Genomic DNA, 20,512 nt, shown 5'->3' with positions numbered 1-20,512 from the left:
ACTCAACTTTAAGGCCTTACAGGCTATGTTGTTTGGTTCTTCCCATAAGTTTGAGTCATGGTTGTTATTGTTTAATAAAGCATACAGAGGTTTGGCCATAAGAGAGAAATTTGGAATTCAATTTTGGCAGTAACCAACTATCCTGAGAAAACTTTGCAGTTGGTGCTTAGTTTGGAGTTTGGGAAAACTTAGGACATCATGAAGTGTATCTGGGTCTACATGTAGCTTTTGTTCTGATATCAGATGCCCTAAATATCAAACCTGGGTTTGGGCAAACTGCAATTTTTCTTTGACGACCTTATGTCCATTTCAGGCTAAAAACTTTGGCAAGTGAATACTGTCTTCCTGTGAGGAAGATTGAGAAGGAGAGCAAAGAAGCAAATCATCCACATATTGCAACAAAGTAGAACCTCTAGGGAACTTTATATAATCCAGATCAGCCTTTAGGATTTGTGAGAAATAAGAAGGACTCTCAGCAAACCCCTGGGACATTACTGTCCAGGGGAATTGTTTTTCTTCCCAAGTGAGAGCAAAAAGGTATTGGCCGGCTTCATCAACTGGAATATTAAAGAATGAACTATATAAATCAGTAACAGTAAAGAATTTACTTCCAGTAAGAATGGATATTAGTAATGTATGGGGATTAGGAACAACGGGGTGTCAAGGGATAACAATGTTGTTTACTGCTCAGAGATTCTGGATGAACCTCCACCCTCAGCCTTTAGGTTTTCTTACTGGGCTGGTGTAAAGGATAATGAGAACTTGAGCCTTGTAATGTTCTATTATGGGCTTTATGCCTTTAAGGGCTTCTTTTTTTATGGAATATTAATTAATTCTGGGAAGTGGTTTTGAGGGCTCTATTTGAATCTTGATGGGAGGTGCGCTGTGAATTTTGCCAGTATCAATTGGAGTTTTTGCCCATAAGGAGGGTGGCAGCTGATTCACTAGGGGCAAATGATCAGTGTTTCCAGAATTAGCTCTAGTGCCATCAGAGGCAAAAGAAATAAAAGATGTCAAAGGATCATTTAATTCACCTGATTGGTTACTTTGATGACTATTGTCAAATTCTAGAATTATTTCCCCCTTTTGGGAGAAAGAAATTCCAGCATGATACTTCTTTAAGAAGTATCAGCTTAATAAATGAATAGGGGCAGAGGAACTAAGGAGAAAAGGGTGTGCGTCTCTCAGTGGGCCTAAACAAAAGGGAATAGGTTCAGGGAGAGGAAACTCTTGAGGCTTGTTAGAAATCCCACTATTTGAGCTGTTTTAGGGACTGCTTTATAGTAGTGGGGTTGAGCACTGAGAGTATGGCTCCAGGGTCAGTTAAGACTAGAAGAGATTCATCCCCAATCTGGAGAAATGTTTCTCCAAGTTGATTGAGAGGGAGGATTGGGAAGAGCCCCTGTAGTTTATCAGAGTCCTGTCATTGAGAATTGGGCAGATGTTGGAAAGGCTGGTTAGAGGGCTGAAGGCCTGAAGTACTTACACTTGTTAACAGTCTCTTTCCAATGTCCTGGCTCTTGGCAATAATAGCAGAAACTAGGAGGGTTTTGGTTTTGTTTAGGAGTCTTTTAGTTGCTGGATTTGAAGATTAAGAATTTTAGTAGTCTTTTTTGGGGGGGGGGCAGGGTTACCCACCTAGAGTTTGAGTGAGCTGGTTTGCTAGGTTAGCTAAATCTGGAGTGGACATCATTTTCCATTCTATCCTGGTCCTTTTTACTAGAAAGGAAAGCACCCAGTTCAGCCCATTAATAAACATAGAGATAACAGATACCCAGATGGAATCTACATCTGAAAGAAGATCAGAATTTTCTTTTAAAACAATCTGGAGTTGATTGTAATAGTCATGAACAGGATTATCAGATTTTTGTGTGCAAGCGTGAATTTTGTTCCAATCAACAGGCTTTGGAAAAGCCGTAGGAATTACCTGATGAAGTCGCCTCATGATTGCTTAAGTGTGATCGTATAATAAGTTACTGGGCTGGTCTCCCAGTTGTAATGCTAGAGACCTTTCAAGATTTTCCCAATTAGCAGTTTTTACCCAATGCTGGGCCTGGCCTTCACTGACGAATATATGAACTAGGTGATGTAAGTCAGAGAAACCAGGTTGTCAAGTTTGAATGACTATATTAAATTCCTCAGCAAATCTATGAGGATCTTCTCTTACTTTGGGAAAATCTTTGACTATTGCTCACAGTTCAGCTTTAGTCCAGGGAATATAAGAAATTAAGGGTTTAGCCTCTGGCTCCTCAGAAGGCTTAATTTTAAAGCAACAGGTTCTGGCAATTTCAAAGGAAGAGGGAGTAGGGAGAGTTTCAGAGAAAAGGGGAAGTTTAGCAAGAAAATTAGTAATGGGGACACTGAGGGTACAGAGGAGGTGTAGACAATGTAAAAGGAAGGAGGAAGTTTGTGCCAGAGGCAGAGTCTGACCATAGGAGCTGAGGGAGAAAGACAAGATGGCACCTGAGGTGAAGCCTGAGATGAAGAAGCTAAGGAAGAAGATCGTGAAGCTTCAGAAGCTATTTTGTTTTTCTTTAATAATTTGCCTCAGTTAATCTTAAAGTCTTATTTTGCAGAGAGGCAATTTTAGACTTCTGATAACATTGGGAAGCCTCAAAATTTCAAATCAAAATAGTCATTCCATTCAGTTCTGGAAGTTTTTGAGCTATTGTAATCCAGTTTGGTTTTAAGAAAATTAATTTGAGGATTCCAAAAGTGTCCCATAATGGCCATTGGTATTCTAAATTGCCTTTGGTCAGGTTGGTCCATTGGAAATGCCTGTGAGGAAGGACTGTGGTTTTTAAACACAAAATCAGCTGAAGTACCTGTTGTGGGGTGGGTTGCCCTCAAAATATTTAGATAACTGGGATCCCAATTCTCAGAGGTTTTTCTCTATAATAAAAGAACAGTTTTCAAACAGCTTAAACAACTTACAGTTTAAACAGCTCAATTCAAACAACTCGCAACTCAAACAGCTCGCAGGTCTAATACCAGCCAGTTCTAAGGAAACAGTTTGGTCCTGGAGAAGCCAGGCCAGAGGCTTCTCAGCCAGCTTCAGTTAAAACAATCTGATCTCAAAATCAGACCAAAGTGCCAAATGAGTACCCTCATGCAGAACAAGGCCTTAACCTGGAAGACAGAACCTTAAAATAGATTCCAGATAAAGCCTGGAGAGCTTCAAATGCAAAATGGAGAAACATGTACCTTCAAACTCCAAGGTCTGCGAGAAAAATCAGTGAGCACAGTGGGCTCAATTGTGGGGACTGCACCTGTTTGCTCACCAGCCCTAGAGCTATTGGGGGTCTTCTCTGATCCCCGTACAGGCCACCAAAATGTTGACCTAAAACAAATGGACTTCCAGATATTTCTTCAGCAGAAATGGTTTTATTTGTGATCAGCAATTCAAGGTCTATAACCATGGCAAGCCATGTGCTGCAGGTTCTCGCTTTACAAGGGAAGGAGAACTATTTACAGAGAGGAAAAGGAGGTTGGCGGACTATAGTAAACTAAGAGTCCATGGCTTTTTATTGGCTGAATCATTTCCAGGAAAGAAGAGGAGTCTTCTTTCTGTTGGGCTTTGCTGTCATTACAGGGCATGAGAGCTCCATTTTCTGGGATCCTGACTATTTAACTGAGGTTTCTTTTTATTGATTTTTTACAATATCAATATAACTGCCCTTTTTTTTTTCCAAGAAGAGAAATATTTTTTTGGAGGAAAATCTGTAGTATACACTTTTTCCTATGTTTATACCAACCCATAAAGTTTGATAATCACAAGTGAACCTTTAAGAAAGGTCAAACCTTTTCTGCCAACTGTAAGGACTGCAATCAAGGTTATTCAGAAAGAAAGCATTTTAAGTTATCAGGAATATCAAAAGATCTAGATGTTCAATACAATCTTTGAAACATTACCAAAAATAGGTTGTTTATTCCTGAAAGCTGGTAGGGAGGTGATATTTTAAGAGTATCTTCATTTGTCTTGAGTATACTAGATTCTTGGCTTGGCTGACCAAAATAACAGGAGAGGTGAAGAGTGTAACTCTTATTTACATAGCTATCTCTTAAGTAAGACTGTGTCCCCCAGAGCTCCTTAGTGTTTGTTTGCTGCATCAAAGAATCCTATATCCTTTACTCCTGATCGGACATTTAGGTTGTACCATTTATAGCATGCCTCTGATCAGTCCCACAGAAACATCTTTTCATTCATTCAATTATTCATTCATTTAACAAGCGTTCATTAAACAAATAGTAGTAATATGGTGGCATTAATAATGCTATTAACAACAAGAACTGAAAAAACACCCACAGTCATTTATTGAGCCCTTTTTATCGGCTAGACCCAGTACCAAGATATATTTATTTCATTTAATTTTTAAAAAATCCGTAAAGTTGGTTGATAATATCCCTGGTTTACAGACCAGGGGAGTCTGAAAGTTTAAATCAACTTGTTCAAGGTCAAAGGTTAGGAAATAGCAAAGCTGATATTCAAAATCTGATTCTTTTATTTCAAAGACCATTCTAATAATCATTACACTAAAGCAGTCTTTCTGTTATATGCAAGGCAGTATGCTAGAATATGGGATTAAATGAATAAAGATGAATAAGACATAGTTGATAAGAAGCAAATAGTTTTATGGGGGAGATGATTCAAATCCTAAAATAAAGTGACAACACATTGATTTTTATGGGAACCTTGAGGAGGACTACATAAGCCAGCTCTTCAGAGGAGAGATTGGAAGAGAATAAGATAAAAATGGGGGATAAGGGCATTGACAGTGTCATGAAATGAAGAGAATCTGACCCAAGGCATTGACATTAAGGATGATGCAAAGGCATTGGATTAGAGAAAGATTTAAGAAACAAACTGCAGCACTTGTTGCTTAGATCTGGGGAAAGTGAAGGAAAGAAGAAATGAAAGATAGACTTCCAAGGTTCTGGTTAGAACGAATAGATAAATTATGTTGGCCAAAACTATGGCCAGAATACAGAATACAGAGGGAGGATTTCAATTTTGACATTTTGAGTTTGAGGTGCATAGGATATTGAGGAAGAAATGTCCAGCTAGTGGTTGAATATATGAGTCTGAAGCTCAAGAGTGAGGCTGGGGCTGGAGTTTAGGATTTTTTAGTCCTTAGCATGTGGGTGCTAATGGGATTGATGCAGGAGTTTTAAGGCAATTTATTAGCACAGACATTCTTTCCAAGGGCAGCTTGGAAACAACAAATTACTTCATTGAACTTGTATCGGGGAAAGTTCTTTATCCTGTCCCTTGTAGTGTATTAAAACTTCAGATGGGGAATTCCCTGGCAGTCCAGTGGTTAAGACTCTGTGCTTTTATTGCCATGGGCCCTGGTTCAGTCCCTGGTTGGGGAGCTAAGATCCTACAGGCTGCATGGCGGGGCCAAAAAAAAAAAAAACTTCAGATGGTTGAGGGACGAGGGAGGGCTTATTGGGCAAGTTAACAGGCTACTTTAATAGCCTTAATATGGTACATTTTAGCCACCTTCAAGCACCAGGGTCACCTTCCATTAGCTCCATGCTCCCCGATCCCTGAGGTCTCTAGCATGTATTTTTACAAAGTGTAGGAGGCCTGCCTCTTCTGTCATGAATCTCTAGCCTCCCACACTTCATTCTTCACATTTTCCTCTCATCTAGGACACAAGCCATGTGGGTGCCATAAAATGTGGAGCTCTCTGCCTTCCCCTACTTCTTCCAAGTACAGAGCACCCTCCATCTTTCCTCTTCTCTCATTTGCCAGTTCAGTAACTTGCTCTGGCTCATGAGTTTTATAATTGGCACAGTACGAATTTATGTCTCAGCAAACTTACAAATTACTGCATATAATAGATTTTTGAGACCGTTTATGAATAATTGAAACCACAAATGTTAAATTCTTGAATGCCAAGGGCCTACTGAATATCAATATTTCATGGAGTTCCATAAAGAACATTATGAATTCCAGTTTTTATGCCTCTTAAAATATTTGAGAACCCCTGATCCATAGTATTGATATCTGTGACTTCATTACTCCTTTCTCTTTTGGAATAAATTAACATGTTCAACATATTCCTCGTGAAGATATTAAAAAAACAAATCCTTCTTTACATTTCATGGAAGTAGAGGGAGTTGAAATATGATGCTTTACATTTCATATCTTTTATTTCATTTCTTTGGTTTGCTTTTCATTTTTTAAGTGGTAATATAGTAGATGCTTATTGTCAAAAATTAGACTATTCAGACGCATGTGAAGTAAAATGAAAATCTTAATTTGCCTCATCCTTCAGTCTTATTGCCTACTGGTATTTTGGTTTGCATCCTTCTAAATCTTTTCATTTGGATTTACACAAGTAAGTACTCACATAGATATATAGGGAATTTTTTTTTACAAGCTAGATGGAATCATAGTATATATATATAGTTTAATTTTTAAAATCCTTAGATATATATAGATCTACCTCATTCTTCTCAACCTCTGCACAGTGTTTCATAGTAAGAATGTATTCTACTTTATTTAACCATTTCCCTAGTTGTGTTGTTTTTTTTCCCCGTATACTAAATGTGACAGGACGTTGAATGGGATATTTTTCCCTATTGTCAACAAAACTGTTGCTGAGGCCCAACACTGAGGACAGAAGTACCGTCAAGTATCTCATGTTTGAAAGGAGCCCCCCAGCAGTGAGAGCTAGACTTTCCCTGTGGGGCTTATTGGAAGGGGTGAGAAGTATTCACTGTCCCACCCCCAGGCTTTATACAAAGAGAACTGAGAGACAAGGAGGTTTTAAGATCTGGGAGAGGGCTGTGTTTGGGGGAAGAAGTTATTTTCTCCCTTTCTAGAATCAAGAGAAGAGATGTGCTCTAAGAGAATTTATTGTGGCATTTTGAGACGCCAACAGGAACAAGAGACTGACATTTTATTGGACCTGCTTAGCCAGTGGATTTGCTCACTTACCCCATTACTGTCTGAACAGAAAAAAAGAAAATTGGTGAGCGTTGACGCAGTGGGGGGGGGCTGCCAAGTGGGGAGGTGGATCAGAATTACTCTGTTACCCCACCCCCTCCAGGTCCAGATCCTGGCATGTGTTAGTTGGTCCTGTAGCAGAGGGAGGTGAGATTGGGGTGTACTTGAGCAGCTTCGGAGGAAAGAGTGTATATGTTAGTGGGATGTGGCATGAATGCCACCAGCTGAGGGCCAGCTCCAAGAGGTAGTCACGTGATTGGTTATCTGTTACCTACCATATGAGAGCCATGATTAGATCTAGGTTCTTTTTGCAAGGTCTTTAGTCAGTTTGGATAACATTTTAAAGTTGACATACTGTGTTTCTTAGAAAAGAAAAACCTATCAAAACACCTAAGTAATTAGTCTAAAAAAAAGTTATGCTGATACCTTCTCAAGAAATTTGAGCTGTTGGATATCACATAACATTAAAACCAGCTTTTTCTGGAAGACAGCCAGCATACATGAGTTCTTAGTTATACATGGGCATGAACATTCACGTGTATCTAGTACGTGGTCATCGCATCCTTACCAGGAGGACTGAGGTTTATCTGAGCAATGTTTTCACTCCACAGGAAGTATAAGTAATTAAGAGGTCATTTTTAATAGGATAAGACTAGGCTTACTCTTTGTACTTACTGGTGGTAAGTACACATTAAAAAAGGTTCTGTAGTGCTAATGAGAATATTTACTTGATTTAAGATGCCTTTAATTGGTTAAACTGAAACTTATTCCTACCACTTCAAAGGAATCATTTATTTTCTAAGTTGCTCATAACTTAACGCAAATCTTTCTGTGAAGGAGGAGCAATTTCATCATTCAGCTGTAGGAAAAACAATCATTATTATATTTAGAGGGTAGAAATAAAGTATTACAGTAACTTATAAGAAATTGTAAGAACAGGGCATAAGAGTGTGACACGTTCTTAAACAGGAAATTTAAGAGCCTAGTAGGTTTTTTGGGAAAGATTGTATTCAAATGAAAGCAACTCTTGTGTTCTCTTATGTTTCATTTGTATTTTTCTGGTTATTTTTCACTGAATGTTTGACACGATTGTAAAGGTTTCATACAGCTATAAATTCCTTTTCTAATAACAGTAGACTATTTCAAAGTTATTAAATTAGAGACAGAGATAACGGTATTTTTAATAACTTTAAAATGTGAATCTTAAAGTTTTAAAATATACATATTGCATGAATCTTGTAGTTTCACGCTTTTATGCTTAAATTTACGTATTTCTTTTGAAACATGCTTTATTATTTACTTTCTGATTTGTGTTATAGGAAATGTCACAGTCATTTTCTGCAATCACGTTAGATAACACAGAGGTAAATAACATGAAGACTAATGCACAGAGAAATGAAATCCCAGTAGAGGAACTTGGTAAGGTTCCTGAACATAAAATCACCACTAAGGGAACAGCAAATAAAGACAGCAAGGCGAGGAGTTGTTCTGAGAGTTGTTTGAGTGCCCAAGGCAAGTCCTTCCATGACGAGCCTCAAAGATCTCATCCTGAGTCTGGCTCTGATCCCTCCGATCCTGAAACTTTGCATGCAAAGGCAGCTGGTTCAGTGCCACAGGGTTCTGAAGAAAACAAGGTCAAGAGGACATCCTGCATGTATGGGGCAAACTGCTACAGGTATGAAGTGAAATTACAGCTAGCATATAATTCCATTACTTCAACAGCATAATAGCTATGTAGATACATGCTATAGTGTGTTAAAAGCCTAATAAAACCCATTGGCCTAAAGGTTAGGGGCTTTATCATGTTGCTGCTGGTTTGCACTTTCTCAGTATGCATTCTAGCAAATCCTGCTAGAGGCTTTTAAAATATTGTGGGGAATTAAATGTTTCATTGTAGATATGCTGATTAATACAGGGATCTGAACTGGGGAATCCAGACTTGAAAACAGAATCACTCAGATCCAAATACCTGCTTATGTAATGTCTTATTTAGATGTTGGAAAGATGGCTTCATAAATAGTTGCTGTATACAGTATAACTCTCAAGAGAATTCTAAGTTGTGTTTAAGCATCTTATATTTGTGCATTTTCCTTTATATTTTTCTAATGGTGCTTTTGAGTCACCGTGATGCCTTCTAAAACAACTGAATATATATTTTCTGGATTGATTGGTTTCTCCTATACTTACTTCATTTGATAACACTGTACCATATTTTCTAATTTCATGCTTTGTGAATTAGTTTTAGGCTATAGTTTCTCTCTGTTTATTCTAGCATGTTTATAATTACCTAGCCCTATTTCAGAAGTATTTCTTTGCCATTCCAACTTATCAAACCAAGTATCTTATCAGTACATTCTAGTACAGTTTGTCTTCTATTTGATAGCATATTTATATCACATATTCTGTTAATTTCTCATTCATTGTATCTCTCTTTAAAATGCAGTGCCATTATAACACCTGAATAATTATATTTTTCAATTTCAACAATTATAATTTATGCGTTTATTCACAATTTTGTCTATTTGCAATGGCCTTAGTCCTGCATATGGAACATAATTTATAAACTTGTGAAATTGAAGTATATAAACCTTCTGTTATTTTGGATTTTTGAAAAATCCTGTTTGGTATCTGTATCAGTTCAGTAGAACTGCTATAACAAAATGCCACAGATTGGGTGGTTTAAACAGCAGAAATTTATTATCTCACAGTTCTGGAGGCTGAAAGCCTATGATCAAGGTGTTGGCAGGTTGGGTTTCTCCTGCAGGCTCTCTCCTTGGCTTGCAGACAGTGCCTTCTCATTGCGTCCTCACATGGCCTTTTCTCTGTGCATGCACATCTCTGGAGTCTCTTCCTCATCTTATAAGGACATCAGTCATTTTGGATTAAAGCCCTACCCTCATGACCTTATTTAATCTGAATTATCTCTTTAAAGGCTCTATCTCCAAATATAGTCACATTAGCGGTTAGGGCTTGAACATATAAATTTAGGGGTAGGGAACACAATTCAGTCCATAACAGTGTTTGGCTGGTATTTGTCTTTGTTAAATGTGATTGAATGTTTTATCAAGATCATAATGAATTCATAATATTTGATGATGATACACATTAGTTTTAACCAGTCATAGCTTATGAATAGTTTTTTTTACTTTTTCACTAATTTTGATATACATAATTAATACTTGCGAAATATTTGCCACTGAAATCTTGAAAACAAAATGTTTATATTTGTAACAAAGGGGGAAAAATAACCTATATTGAGTTCTTGTTATATACATGCATCTTAACAATCAGTTAAATGTATCTTTTTTCCAGCCTCAATGCTACTGCTTTAGCTCATGCCATAATGTCTCTGGGACAAGTGAATAATCTCCTAAGTCTCCAAACTTTCCGTCAGGTTCATATTCCTTCCTCATTGTTGCCTGAATGATCTGGCTAAGAAAATAAAAACAAAGATAAAAAAGAAGAGAGAGAAAAAATTCTGACAATATTACTCTCCTTTACAGAATCCTTCAGTGGCTAAAGGCCAGATTTCTTAGCATAGTCTAGAAGACCCTGAACTCCCAGTAATTCTTTGGATGCACCATGCTGTCATGCTGTTGTTAGGTCCTTTGGATGTGCTGTTCCCTTTTCCTCTCTCCTATCCTGCTTAAAGACACATTCAGTTCCTTTCTTAGTCCTTTTCTAACATGTTCATTCTTCCCTAAATTGCTCATCTTCTATTCTACACAACATTTCCTCATCATACACTTTCTAATATTTGATATTAGATCTGATACTTACTATCTAATCATTGATTTCTAATTATTTATTTACATGTTCTGTCTTAATAGAAAATTATTGCCCAGGGGTAGTCTTATTCACTCCCTTGATTTATGGTATTAACTCCCAAGTCTGTATCTCCAACACAGATTTCTATACTAAATTTTAGATACAGATAATCACCACTTAAATCACAGGCACTTCAAATTCAACCTGTCTAAAGCAGTCACATCTTATTTCAATCCTTTGTGAAACAAAAAAACAACAAAATAGCATTTAACTTTATAGAAACTGTTGCCTCCAAAAAATTCTTTTTGAAAATTTTGTTCTTTTGGGGCCATATAGTTTTTCTGTTTAATAGCATATGGTTCCATTAGTAAACTGCTTTTAAAAATTGGACAGAAATTGAAATATCTCTTATTAACATGTAAGAAATTTATACCTTAATTAAAACTTGTAGATTTTATCTCCATAAGGTCATATAAATTATGAGTTAATAGTCTATAAAATAAGGGTTTTATCTCTAATAAAGGTGATGTGTCTTATTGAGGACCAAAGCTCCCACTGAAAACAACTAGCAAAGCGGAACACTCATGCTTGAGACCATTAGAGGCAGTCAGGACCTTGAGGCTTCTTTTTCTCTTGTGACATTTGCCAATTTGTTAGTGCTTCAGACTGAGGACTAAGAGGATAGGCAGAGTTTTGGGCAGTCTCATGGAACTTAGGCAACTTTTACATTTCTTGACTTTGCATTTGGCAAGAAATCTTTGACAAATCCAATGTCATGAAGCTTTCCCCCTGTTTTCTTCTGGAAGTTTTATATTTTAGGTCTTACTTTTATGTCTTGGATACATTTTGAGTTAATTTTGTATATGGTGTAAGGGAAGGGTCCAACTTCATTCTTTTGCATGTGAATATCCTCTTTTTCCAGCACCATTTGTTGAAAAGAGTATTCTTTCCTTTTGGAATGGTTTTGGCAACTTTGTTGAAAAATCATTTGACCATATAAGCAAGAGTTTATTTTGGGCTGTCTGTTCTCTTCCATGTGTTTATATGCCTGTCTTTATGTTAGTACCACACTGTTTTGATAACTGTAGTTTTGTAATAAGTTTTGAAATCAGGAAGTGTGAAACCTTCAACTTTTTCAAGATTGTTTTGTCCATTTGAGGTCCCTTGAGATTTCACATGAAGTTTAGGATGGATTTTTCTATTTCTGCAGAAAAATGTCATTGGGATTTTAATAGGGATTGCTTTAAATCTGTAGATTGCTTTGGGTAGTATTTACATCTTAACAATATTAAGTCTTCCATTCCATGAACATGGGATGTCTTTCCATTTATTTGTGTCTTCTTTAATAGAAATTAAACCTGTGTATGTCTTTCGCCTACTTAAGTTTATTTCCTAACTATCTTATTTTTAAATGTTATTGTAAATTGAATTGTTTTCTTAATTTCCTTTTGGGATTGTTCATTACAAGTATATAGGAACACAACTGGTTTTAGGGTGTTGATTTTTGTATCCTCCAACTTTGCTGAATTAGTTTATTACTTCTAACAGTACGCCAAAAGTAGAATGTTCACGGCAGTATTATTTATAAAAGCCAATAACTAGAATGAGTCCAAAAGTCTGTTAATAGTAGAATGGACAAATAAATTATAGCACTTTCATACAGTGGAATGTTACACAGTAATAAAAGTATACTACTGTTACATGCAGTAATGTGGAGTAATCATACAAACATAAAAAGTCATTCTCGAAGAAGTACATACTATATATTTCCATTTTAATTCAAATACAGGAAAAACTAATATGTTGTTTGTAACATTGCTTCTGAAAGTATGTTCCAGAGGCCCTTGCAGGTCCTGGTCCCCAAGATGCTTTTAGGAAACCTGTTGGGCCAAAACCATTTTCATAATAATACTTTGTATGTGTGTGCCTTTTTCACTCTGATTCTCTCACTCACAAGTATACAGTATTCCCAGAGGCTACATGATTTGTGTTAATGATTGAATGCAGAAGCAGATAGGAGGAGAATTTGGATGCCCTCTATTAAGCCAGACATTAAAGAAATTTCCAAAGTATAAAACAATGTCTCCACGAATTTTTTTGGAAGATAGATATTTACATTAAGATGTGCTATTTATGCTAATATGTAAAGGGTTTATTACTATTATAAATTAAATTTATTTTAAAAATTTCTCATTTTTAATTTCTAATAGGTTAAATAATCCACATAAATAAAAGTTCTCTGGAGTTTTAATAGTTTTTTTCCTGAGACTTAAAAGTTTGAGAAACACTGTTGCAGATGACAGGATAGTGGTTATCTTTGGGTAGTAAAATGGGTTTAATGATTCGAAGGGGACATGCAGGGCTTCTAGAATGTTGCTAATATTGTTTTTTATCTTAGCAGAGGGAGTGTAGATGTGTTCACTTTATTAAAAGTCTTTAAAAGCTATGTATGCTTATACTATTTATATTATCCTGTATATTCTTTTGTATATAGCCTATATAAAGTACTGTTTGCAGATTGTCCGTTGACATTCATCATCTTCCCCATGTCACCAGAAATTTATTTTGCTACCATGAGAGTTCCGTACTGACTAAATGTCATGTAGCATGTTGGTTCACGTTCTAGAATAATCAGATGTGTATTGTTTGGTTTCCTGCTATATCCTATTATTTTTTTCTAATTTATCTAGAAGTCTACTATATCCTATTAATTATTTTTTCTGACAGTATGTTTATCACTCTCGTAGGAAGAATCCTGTCCATTTTCAACACTTCAGTCACCCTGGTGATAGTGATTATGGAGGTGTACACATCACGTGTCAAGGTGAGGCTGATGACCGGCCCGAATGTCCCTATGGAGCATCTTGTTATAGGTACGTAAACCTGAAGTGTTTGGTTATACTCCTTTTCTGCTTAATCTCTGTTACTTATTCAGGAGAAACTGCAGGCAAGCTTCTCATCTCAAGCCTTTAACTTTTAGTTTTTAGACTTCCGTAGGTAATAGGTTTTCATTTTGTTAATAGGTAGGATTGTAATGTTTCTTTTAGATAATTCTAAATTGTTGAAGTTATTAACATTATAAATGCCTAAAATTTTTCCTCATTTCTAACTTTCTAAAGTGTAAATCAGATAATTTAAAAGCTGTCAGTGCTACCCCATTATACCTTCTATCCAGACTCCTTACTTTGACATAAATCAATTCAGGATGTTATCTCTGCCTCCCTCAACGCCTGCCAGTCCACCATTCTTGCCAGCACATGAAACTCAACCCTAAAAGGAAACAGTACCTCCCCTCTCTCCTTCCATAGCATCGTGTACTTGTCTGTATCATGCACAGTAGAATTTATCTCATGAGATTGTGTTTAGTTCTTTCCTGGATTGGCTTCTCCTCCAGACATTAAGTTCCTTGACAGTAAGCACTTTTTTTTTTTTAAGAATCTTTATTTCTTTTTAAATTTATTTCCTTTTTATTTATTTATTTTCTTTATTTTTTTGGCTGCATTGGGTTTTAGTTGCGGCATGTGGGGTATTTGTTGAGGCGTGCGGGATCTTTTGTTGCGGTGCCGGCTCTTCGTTGTGGCGCGCGGGCTTCTCTAGTTGTAGAGTATGGGTTTTCTCTCTCTAGTTGTGGCGCTCAGGCTCCAGGGTGTGTGGGATCTGTAGTAGTGGCACGCAGGGTACAGAGCGCATGGGCTCTGTGGTTTGCAGCACGTGGGCTGTCTCATTGAGGAGCGCAAGCTCAGTAGTTATGGCGTGTGGGCTTCGTTGCCCCGCGTCATGTAGGATCTTAGTTCCCTGACCGGGGATTGAACCTGCGCCCCCTGCATTGGAAGGCAGATTCTTTACCACTGGACCACCAGGGAAGTCCCTCCAGTAAGGACTTTTTTATCTGCAACTTTGTTGAATGAATGAATGAACTTGAAATAAATCAAACTACCAAAGAGAGAAGTAGGATTCCATTCTTAGAGAGCTTTAATTCTAGACAACTGTCTTTCTTAGATAATTTTGGAATACAGGTTACTGAACCTACTGCCGTTTTTGAAATTGTTGCTATTTCTATGTTTTGGTTTTCAATAAGAAGGCAGGGTATATGTCCAGTAGTGGGATTGCTGGGTCATATGGTAGTTCTATTTTTAGTTTTTTAAGGAACCTCTGTACTCCATACTGTTCTCCATAGTGGCTGAATTTACATTCCCACCAACAGTGCAGAAGGGTTCCCTTTTCTCCACACCCTCTCCAGCATTTATTGTTTGTAGATGTTTTGATGATGGCCATTCTGACTGGTGTGAGGTGATACCTCATTGTAGTTTTGCTTTGCATTTCTCTAATAATTAGTGATGTTGAGCATCTTTTCATGTGCCTCTTGGCCATCTGTATGTCTTCTTGGCTGAAATGTCTATTTAGGTCTTCTGCCCATTTTTTGATTGTGTTGTTTGTTTTTTTGATGTTGAGCTCCATTGTATATTCTTGCCTCCTTTATCAAAGATAAGATGACCATATGTCACCTTATTCGGGTTCCACGTAAGTTAAGCGAAAAAATCCTCCTTGACCTTTTTTCCGCATGCAATTCTCTACTTAAATGTAACAAAAACGTTTCGTTTTTAAAATTATGACGGGCAATGAAAAGTGTACACTGTACACTTTTTTTGTACAGTGAATACTGTACAATAATGTGGGACGGAAGAGATCGTGGGGCAAGTGAAATGAACCACCACCAACCACACCAAAGGCTGGTCTTCATCCAAAGAAGGTGATGTTGTGTATATGGTGAGAGTCCTCTATTATGAGCACCTTCCGGAAAACCAAACGATTAATTCCAACAAGTACTGCTCCCAATTAGACCAACTGAAAACAGCACTCGACAAAAAGCATACGGAATTAGTCAACAGAAAATACATAATCTTCCTTCAGGACAATGCATGACTGCATGTTTCTTTGATAACCAGGCAAAAACTGTTAGAGCTTGGCTGGGAAGTTCTGATTCATCCACCATATTCACCAGACATTGCACCTTCAGATTTCCATTTATTTCGATCTTTACAAAATTCTCTTAACGGAAAAAATTTCAGTTCCCTGGAAGACTGTAAAAGGCACCTGGAACAGTTCTTTGCTCAAAAAGATAAAAAGTTTTGAGAAGATAGAATTATGAAGTTGCCTGAAAAATGGCAGATGGTAGTGGAACAAAACGGTGAATATGTTGTTCAGTAAAGTTCTTGGTGAAAATGAAAAATACGTCTTTTATTTTTACTTTAAACACCAAAGGAACTTTTTGGCCAACCCAATACTATGATACCATTATTAAATAAATCTTTAAATCTCAATATTCTGTCAGGTATCCCAATTCCTTTACAGTCTCATAATATTTTTTTTTCCTTTTGTATCTTTGCATCCAGATCCTGTTAAGGTCCGTGTATGACAAAAAGTGGCCATGTTTCTTAAGTTATTTAATCAATAGGTTCCTCTTTGTTTTTTCCCTTGCAATATATTTGTGTAGGAAAGCTGACCATTTGTACTGAGGAGTATCCCTTAGTCTGGATTTTGCTGATTGCATTACCAAATTGTCATTCATTATGTTCCGTTGTATTTCCTCATAATTGATGGTTAGAAGCTAGTTATGTGTTTGTTACAGATCTCTTACTTCTAGTAGTACTTTGTCTCTGAAACACTACCTGAGTTAGAGATTTCACTCTGCCTTTTTGAAGATTCAGATTCAGAACTTAAGCCTCTCAGACCTCCCAGGAACTCAGCAAATATTTCTTGGGAAAAATCAGCCTTGTGTTTGGGGTTCCTTTAGTTTCTAGACTGTTATGACAACCCCATGAGATCATGATAAGCTGTACTAATTTCTCTTTCCTAAAATAGTGTGCCTCCACTTGGTCCAAATCTTATCCTTAGCCCACACTAAGAATTGTCAAAGGCTTCTACGGAAGAAAGGAGCCAGTTATTGTCAGCTCACCTAGGAAGGACTTTTTCCTCTTTGGAATTTTAGATAATATAAAATTCTCATTGCTCCCACAATTCTCTCATAAATATATTTTTAACCATGTATCAGGGTTTTTTTTCTAGTTGTTAAAACAAGAGTATTGGTCTGCCATGATGTCCTGCACCCTTTTCAGAAGCAAAATACAAATATGCCTATTCTCGAGGAGAATAAAAACAAAATGCAAAGCCTTGCTAAGAATAATGATGTCAAAAATTGCTGCCTTTATTTCATCAGTCTCTTTAAATGGGGGCAGGGTAGGGAGTAGTCAAGAGAAATTATTCAAAGGCCAGTGACTCACATGTACTAGTAGAAACTTTCATATCTATATCTAAATATATTTACATGTATGTATATTGTATTTTTCTTTTTCATCTGTTGAGCTGCTTGGGGTCCTTGTTTCCACTTGAAGATAAAAATCTTAAGATTTTTTGCTCCCTCATTAATTTTAATTACAGTTCAGAGAGACTCTTGGAGAATGTTAGATATGATTGCTTACTCTGACTACTGTTTTACAAATAAGGGAATGGAAGCAAAGAAAGATTGAGTTGCCTAAGACTGCAAAGCTAGCAAGCTCAAAACCAAGTCTCCTCCCTCCTCCAGTCCAGCATTTCTCTGTGTTGTGGCCTGATTCCACCATTGTTAGCGCTTCTAAAGTATTGATAGTGCTTGCCTTTTTAGCCACATGGCAAAATAATATTTTGGAGTTAAAAAAAAAACAAAACCCAGATAAAGTACTTTGAAGAAATCGTGAATTTTTCAAATCAACAAGATACTAGAAACTAGATTGTAGAAGCATGATACATATTTATATATCCTTTCTTGTCACGTTATCATTTTTAGTTAAGCAAAAAACACATCTAGTAAATTTATGTTGTATCATTTCTCTAACTAAATTGATATGATGTTGTGAGCTATTTTTTCTTTAACAATCTTGATTTGCAAGAATAAATTATTTTTTTAGCCATATACTGTTTAGTGCTGTTAAAAAATGATTTAAAGAAGACAGTTTGGGTGATACAAATTAACTTTAACACTTTATGAAGCAGACAGTCTCCATTTGGAGAAGTGCAACATGGGGCAGAAGACAGGAAGTTTTTATAGGATGAAGAATAAAGAACAAGGAAGAGGAAAATAGAAAATGTCTGATTGGCTGGGGCCCCATAGTCAACCTTGTTTGGGGTGAGAAGGAACAAAGAAATAAGTATAGAGCCCAGAGTTGATTTGGCCTGTGGGGATTGGCTGACTGGATACACGGTGTCTCTGGTCAAGCAGAGCATTTACAGGGACCTGAAAGTTATCTTAAGTTTCAGTTTGCTGACATGGCACCCTAGGCAGGAGTGGCTCCATCTTGGTCCTAGATGTTTGTTTCAACAGCGCTAGAATATAAGCCTACTGTATCAGAATGATAAAATGTTCTAAATTAGCTTGCTTAAAAGCAAGTTTTTATGTAAATGCATGCCAGATTTTTCCTGTAGCCATAGAAGAAAAATATTGAAGCCTCACTGATCATAAAATAACCCACGAAATCAGCCAGAAATTAATATATTTAGAAAAGTAAAGATATATATGTTCTAAAAGTAAAGTTGTGATAAGCCTGTATTCCATGATGGTTGACAGACACATTTGGAAGAGAGATGAAATTCATGAGCTGAAACATCTTTGTTTGCTTTTTATCTTTAAAAATTTGCCTTCACAAAACAGGATAAGAATTATTCTCAAGTAAAAACAAGTATTCTCTCAAGTGAAATACTAGGTTGGCTTTTAATTTGTTTGCTTCCCAATCTTACCTTCTAATCCCTTGAATGTGTCCAAGTCAGTTTCTCGTTTTGATAAATCTAGGTGATCTCAAATGTTGTATAATACATTAAATAATCTTAATCTTATACTGTATCAGCTACCTAAATTTATATGGTATTGTTTTGTAGTTACAAGTATTGTCATCTATGGTCAAAGTTTTTATCGCTAGAGAGCAAATATGCAAACATAAAACTGTACATACATGGGTATACCTGATTTTCAGACATTTCATCCAATGAGTAAAACATGAGTAAAATAGAAAAACAGATATGGCTCACATATTAATAAATGTATTCTATAGTAAAAATAAAGATTCCCATAGCCCATATAATATAGGAGGTTGATGTTGAAAAAAGGATCTTTAATTATTAAATTTTATTTTCTCTAAAACTACAGGCATTATTAATATTTTCTCTGACATTATACTTCTAAAAATCTAACAAAATTAAATCAACTTGAAAAATGATAATTTGAAAGAACTAGTTGTTATCATTTTCAGTATCTCACGCATTTAACCAGTTTTTTTCCCTTTGCGCTGTACACTGCAGCCTGTCAGAAGACTCGTTCTGTTTAATGCATTTGATTAGCTTAAGGTACTTGTCTAAATTAGAACATTAGATACTTAATGCCCAGGATAATGCAGTGATTGCTGTGCTTGCCTCTGACTCACTTCCTCTGGTGCATAATAGGATTTTTTTCAGTGCATTACTCCTGTTCTTATTTGTTAAATTAAGCACTAAACTTAGAATATGTATACACTAAAATGAACAGAATCCATCTTCAACCAGCTTAGTGTAAAAATGTAAAGTCAAACACGTATATTGTCTTAGATTTATAAAACCTTAGGCAGGCATGTATTATACAAATGAAAGTGTTGTTGCCTTCATGTTTTCCAGAAGCCAATGCCCCATTTTTTTTTTATTAATTATAATACCTTCTAAGAGGGATGACGTAAGGAAGTGTATCAGTGATCAACTATAAGTGCTCTGATTGTAGTGAATCTGCAATATGATCTGTATAGTGTGAAAAAACATAAGTGTTTTTGCCACAAGCATAATTCGTTGATATTAAAATTACTATCTTTTTTATTTGTTGATCCAGATTTATAGCTATGATCTAGTCTTTTGCTATTTTCTCTTTTATTTTCAAAGTGTTTCAAGTTATTGCAGTATTATCTTAATTGATCCTATATGCAAATGTACACCTTAAACTACAAGATACTGATTTTTTAGAAGCTGCTTAATAAAAAAATAGGAATGTGTGTGTTTAGTGTAAATTCATATTATATTATTTGAGGCAAAATAAATAGGTTTTAATAGGGAAACTCTAATTGCCTCATAGTTGAGATTCCCAGAATCAGTCATGTGAGACTGTCGATTATTTTATTTGTAGTTAAGAATAATCAAAGTTGATCACATTTTTATAGGCTCTGCATATATAGGAAGTAACCTGTCATCACTTGCCACGCTTACGGTTTTTTAATCATGTGTAAGAATACAATCTTAGAAGAAAGTATCTTACAGTAAATGTTAATCGCTGTCTGCACAGTTTTACCTGAGACTTGGCTATAAATTTTTGTTTAACTTCATTTAGAAATAGCAGTAATGGGCTTCCCTGGTGGCGCAGTGGTTGAGAATCTGCCTGCCAATGCAGGGGACACGGGTTCGAGCCCTGGTCTGGGAAGATCCCACATGCCACGGAGCAACTGGGCCCGTGAGCCACAATTACTGAGCCTGCGCGTCTGGAGCCTGTGCTCCGCAACAGGAGAGGCCGCGATGGTGAGAGGCCCGCGCATCGCGATGAAGAGTGGTCCCCACTTGCCGCAACTAGAGAAAGCCCTCACACAGAAACGAAGACTCAACACAGTCATAAATAAATAAATAAAAGAACGTGAATTTCTTTAAAAAAAAAAAAAAAAGAAATAGTAGTAACAACAACAAAAAAGAGGTAGCAGTAACAACATTGCTACTTGACATGTAATGTGTCATATAGCCTTGACAAAATGT

General features: G+C 36.4%; 1 protein-coding gene across 5 annotated transcripts in view; it reads left to right on the top strand.

Moving 5' to 3' along the window:
• APLF (aprataxin and PNKP like factor) overlaps window positions 1-20,512 on the top strand; it is a 92,434-nt gene that overhangs the window by 54,838 nt on the left and 17,084 nt on the right. For 3 of the 5 annotated variants that reach the window (XM_036872970.1, XM_036872972.1, XM_036872971.1), the window contains exons 7-8: window positions 8,278-8,633; window positions 13,474-13,599. In XM_036872970.1, the coding sequence (XP_036728865.1) occupies window positions 8,278-8,633; window positions 13,474-13,599 (482 nt within the window). Of the gene's footprint in view, window positions 1-8,277; window positions 8,634-13,473; window positions 13,600-13,661; window positions 13,715-20,512 lie in introns of those variants that run through there. The other 2 variants (XM_036872973.1, XM_036872974.1) reach the window with 2 other exon arrangements.

The sequence above is a fragment of the Balaenoptera musculus genome, chromosome 13 (assembly GCF_009873245.2).
Source record: "Balaenoptera musculus isolate JJ_BM4_2016_0621 chromosome 13, mBalMus1.pri.v3, whole genome shotgun sequence".
NCBI lineage: Eukaryota > Metazoa > Chordata > Mammalia > Artiodactyla > Balaenopteridae > Balaenoptera > Balaenoptera musculus.
The sequence above is the reverse complement of the archived record's forward strand: the minus strand, read 5'-3'. Positions and strand labels throughout refer to the sequence as shown.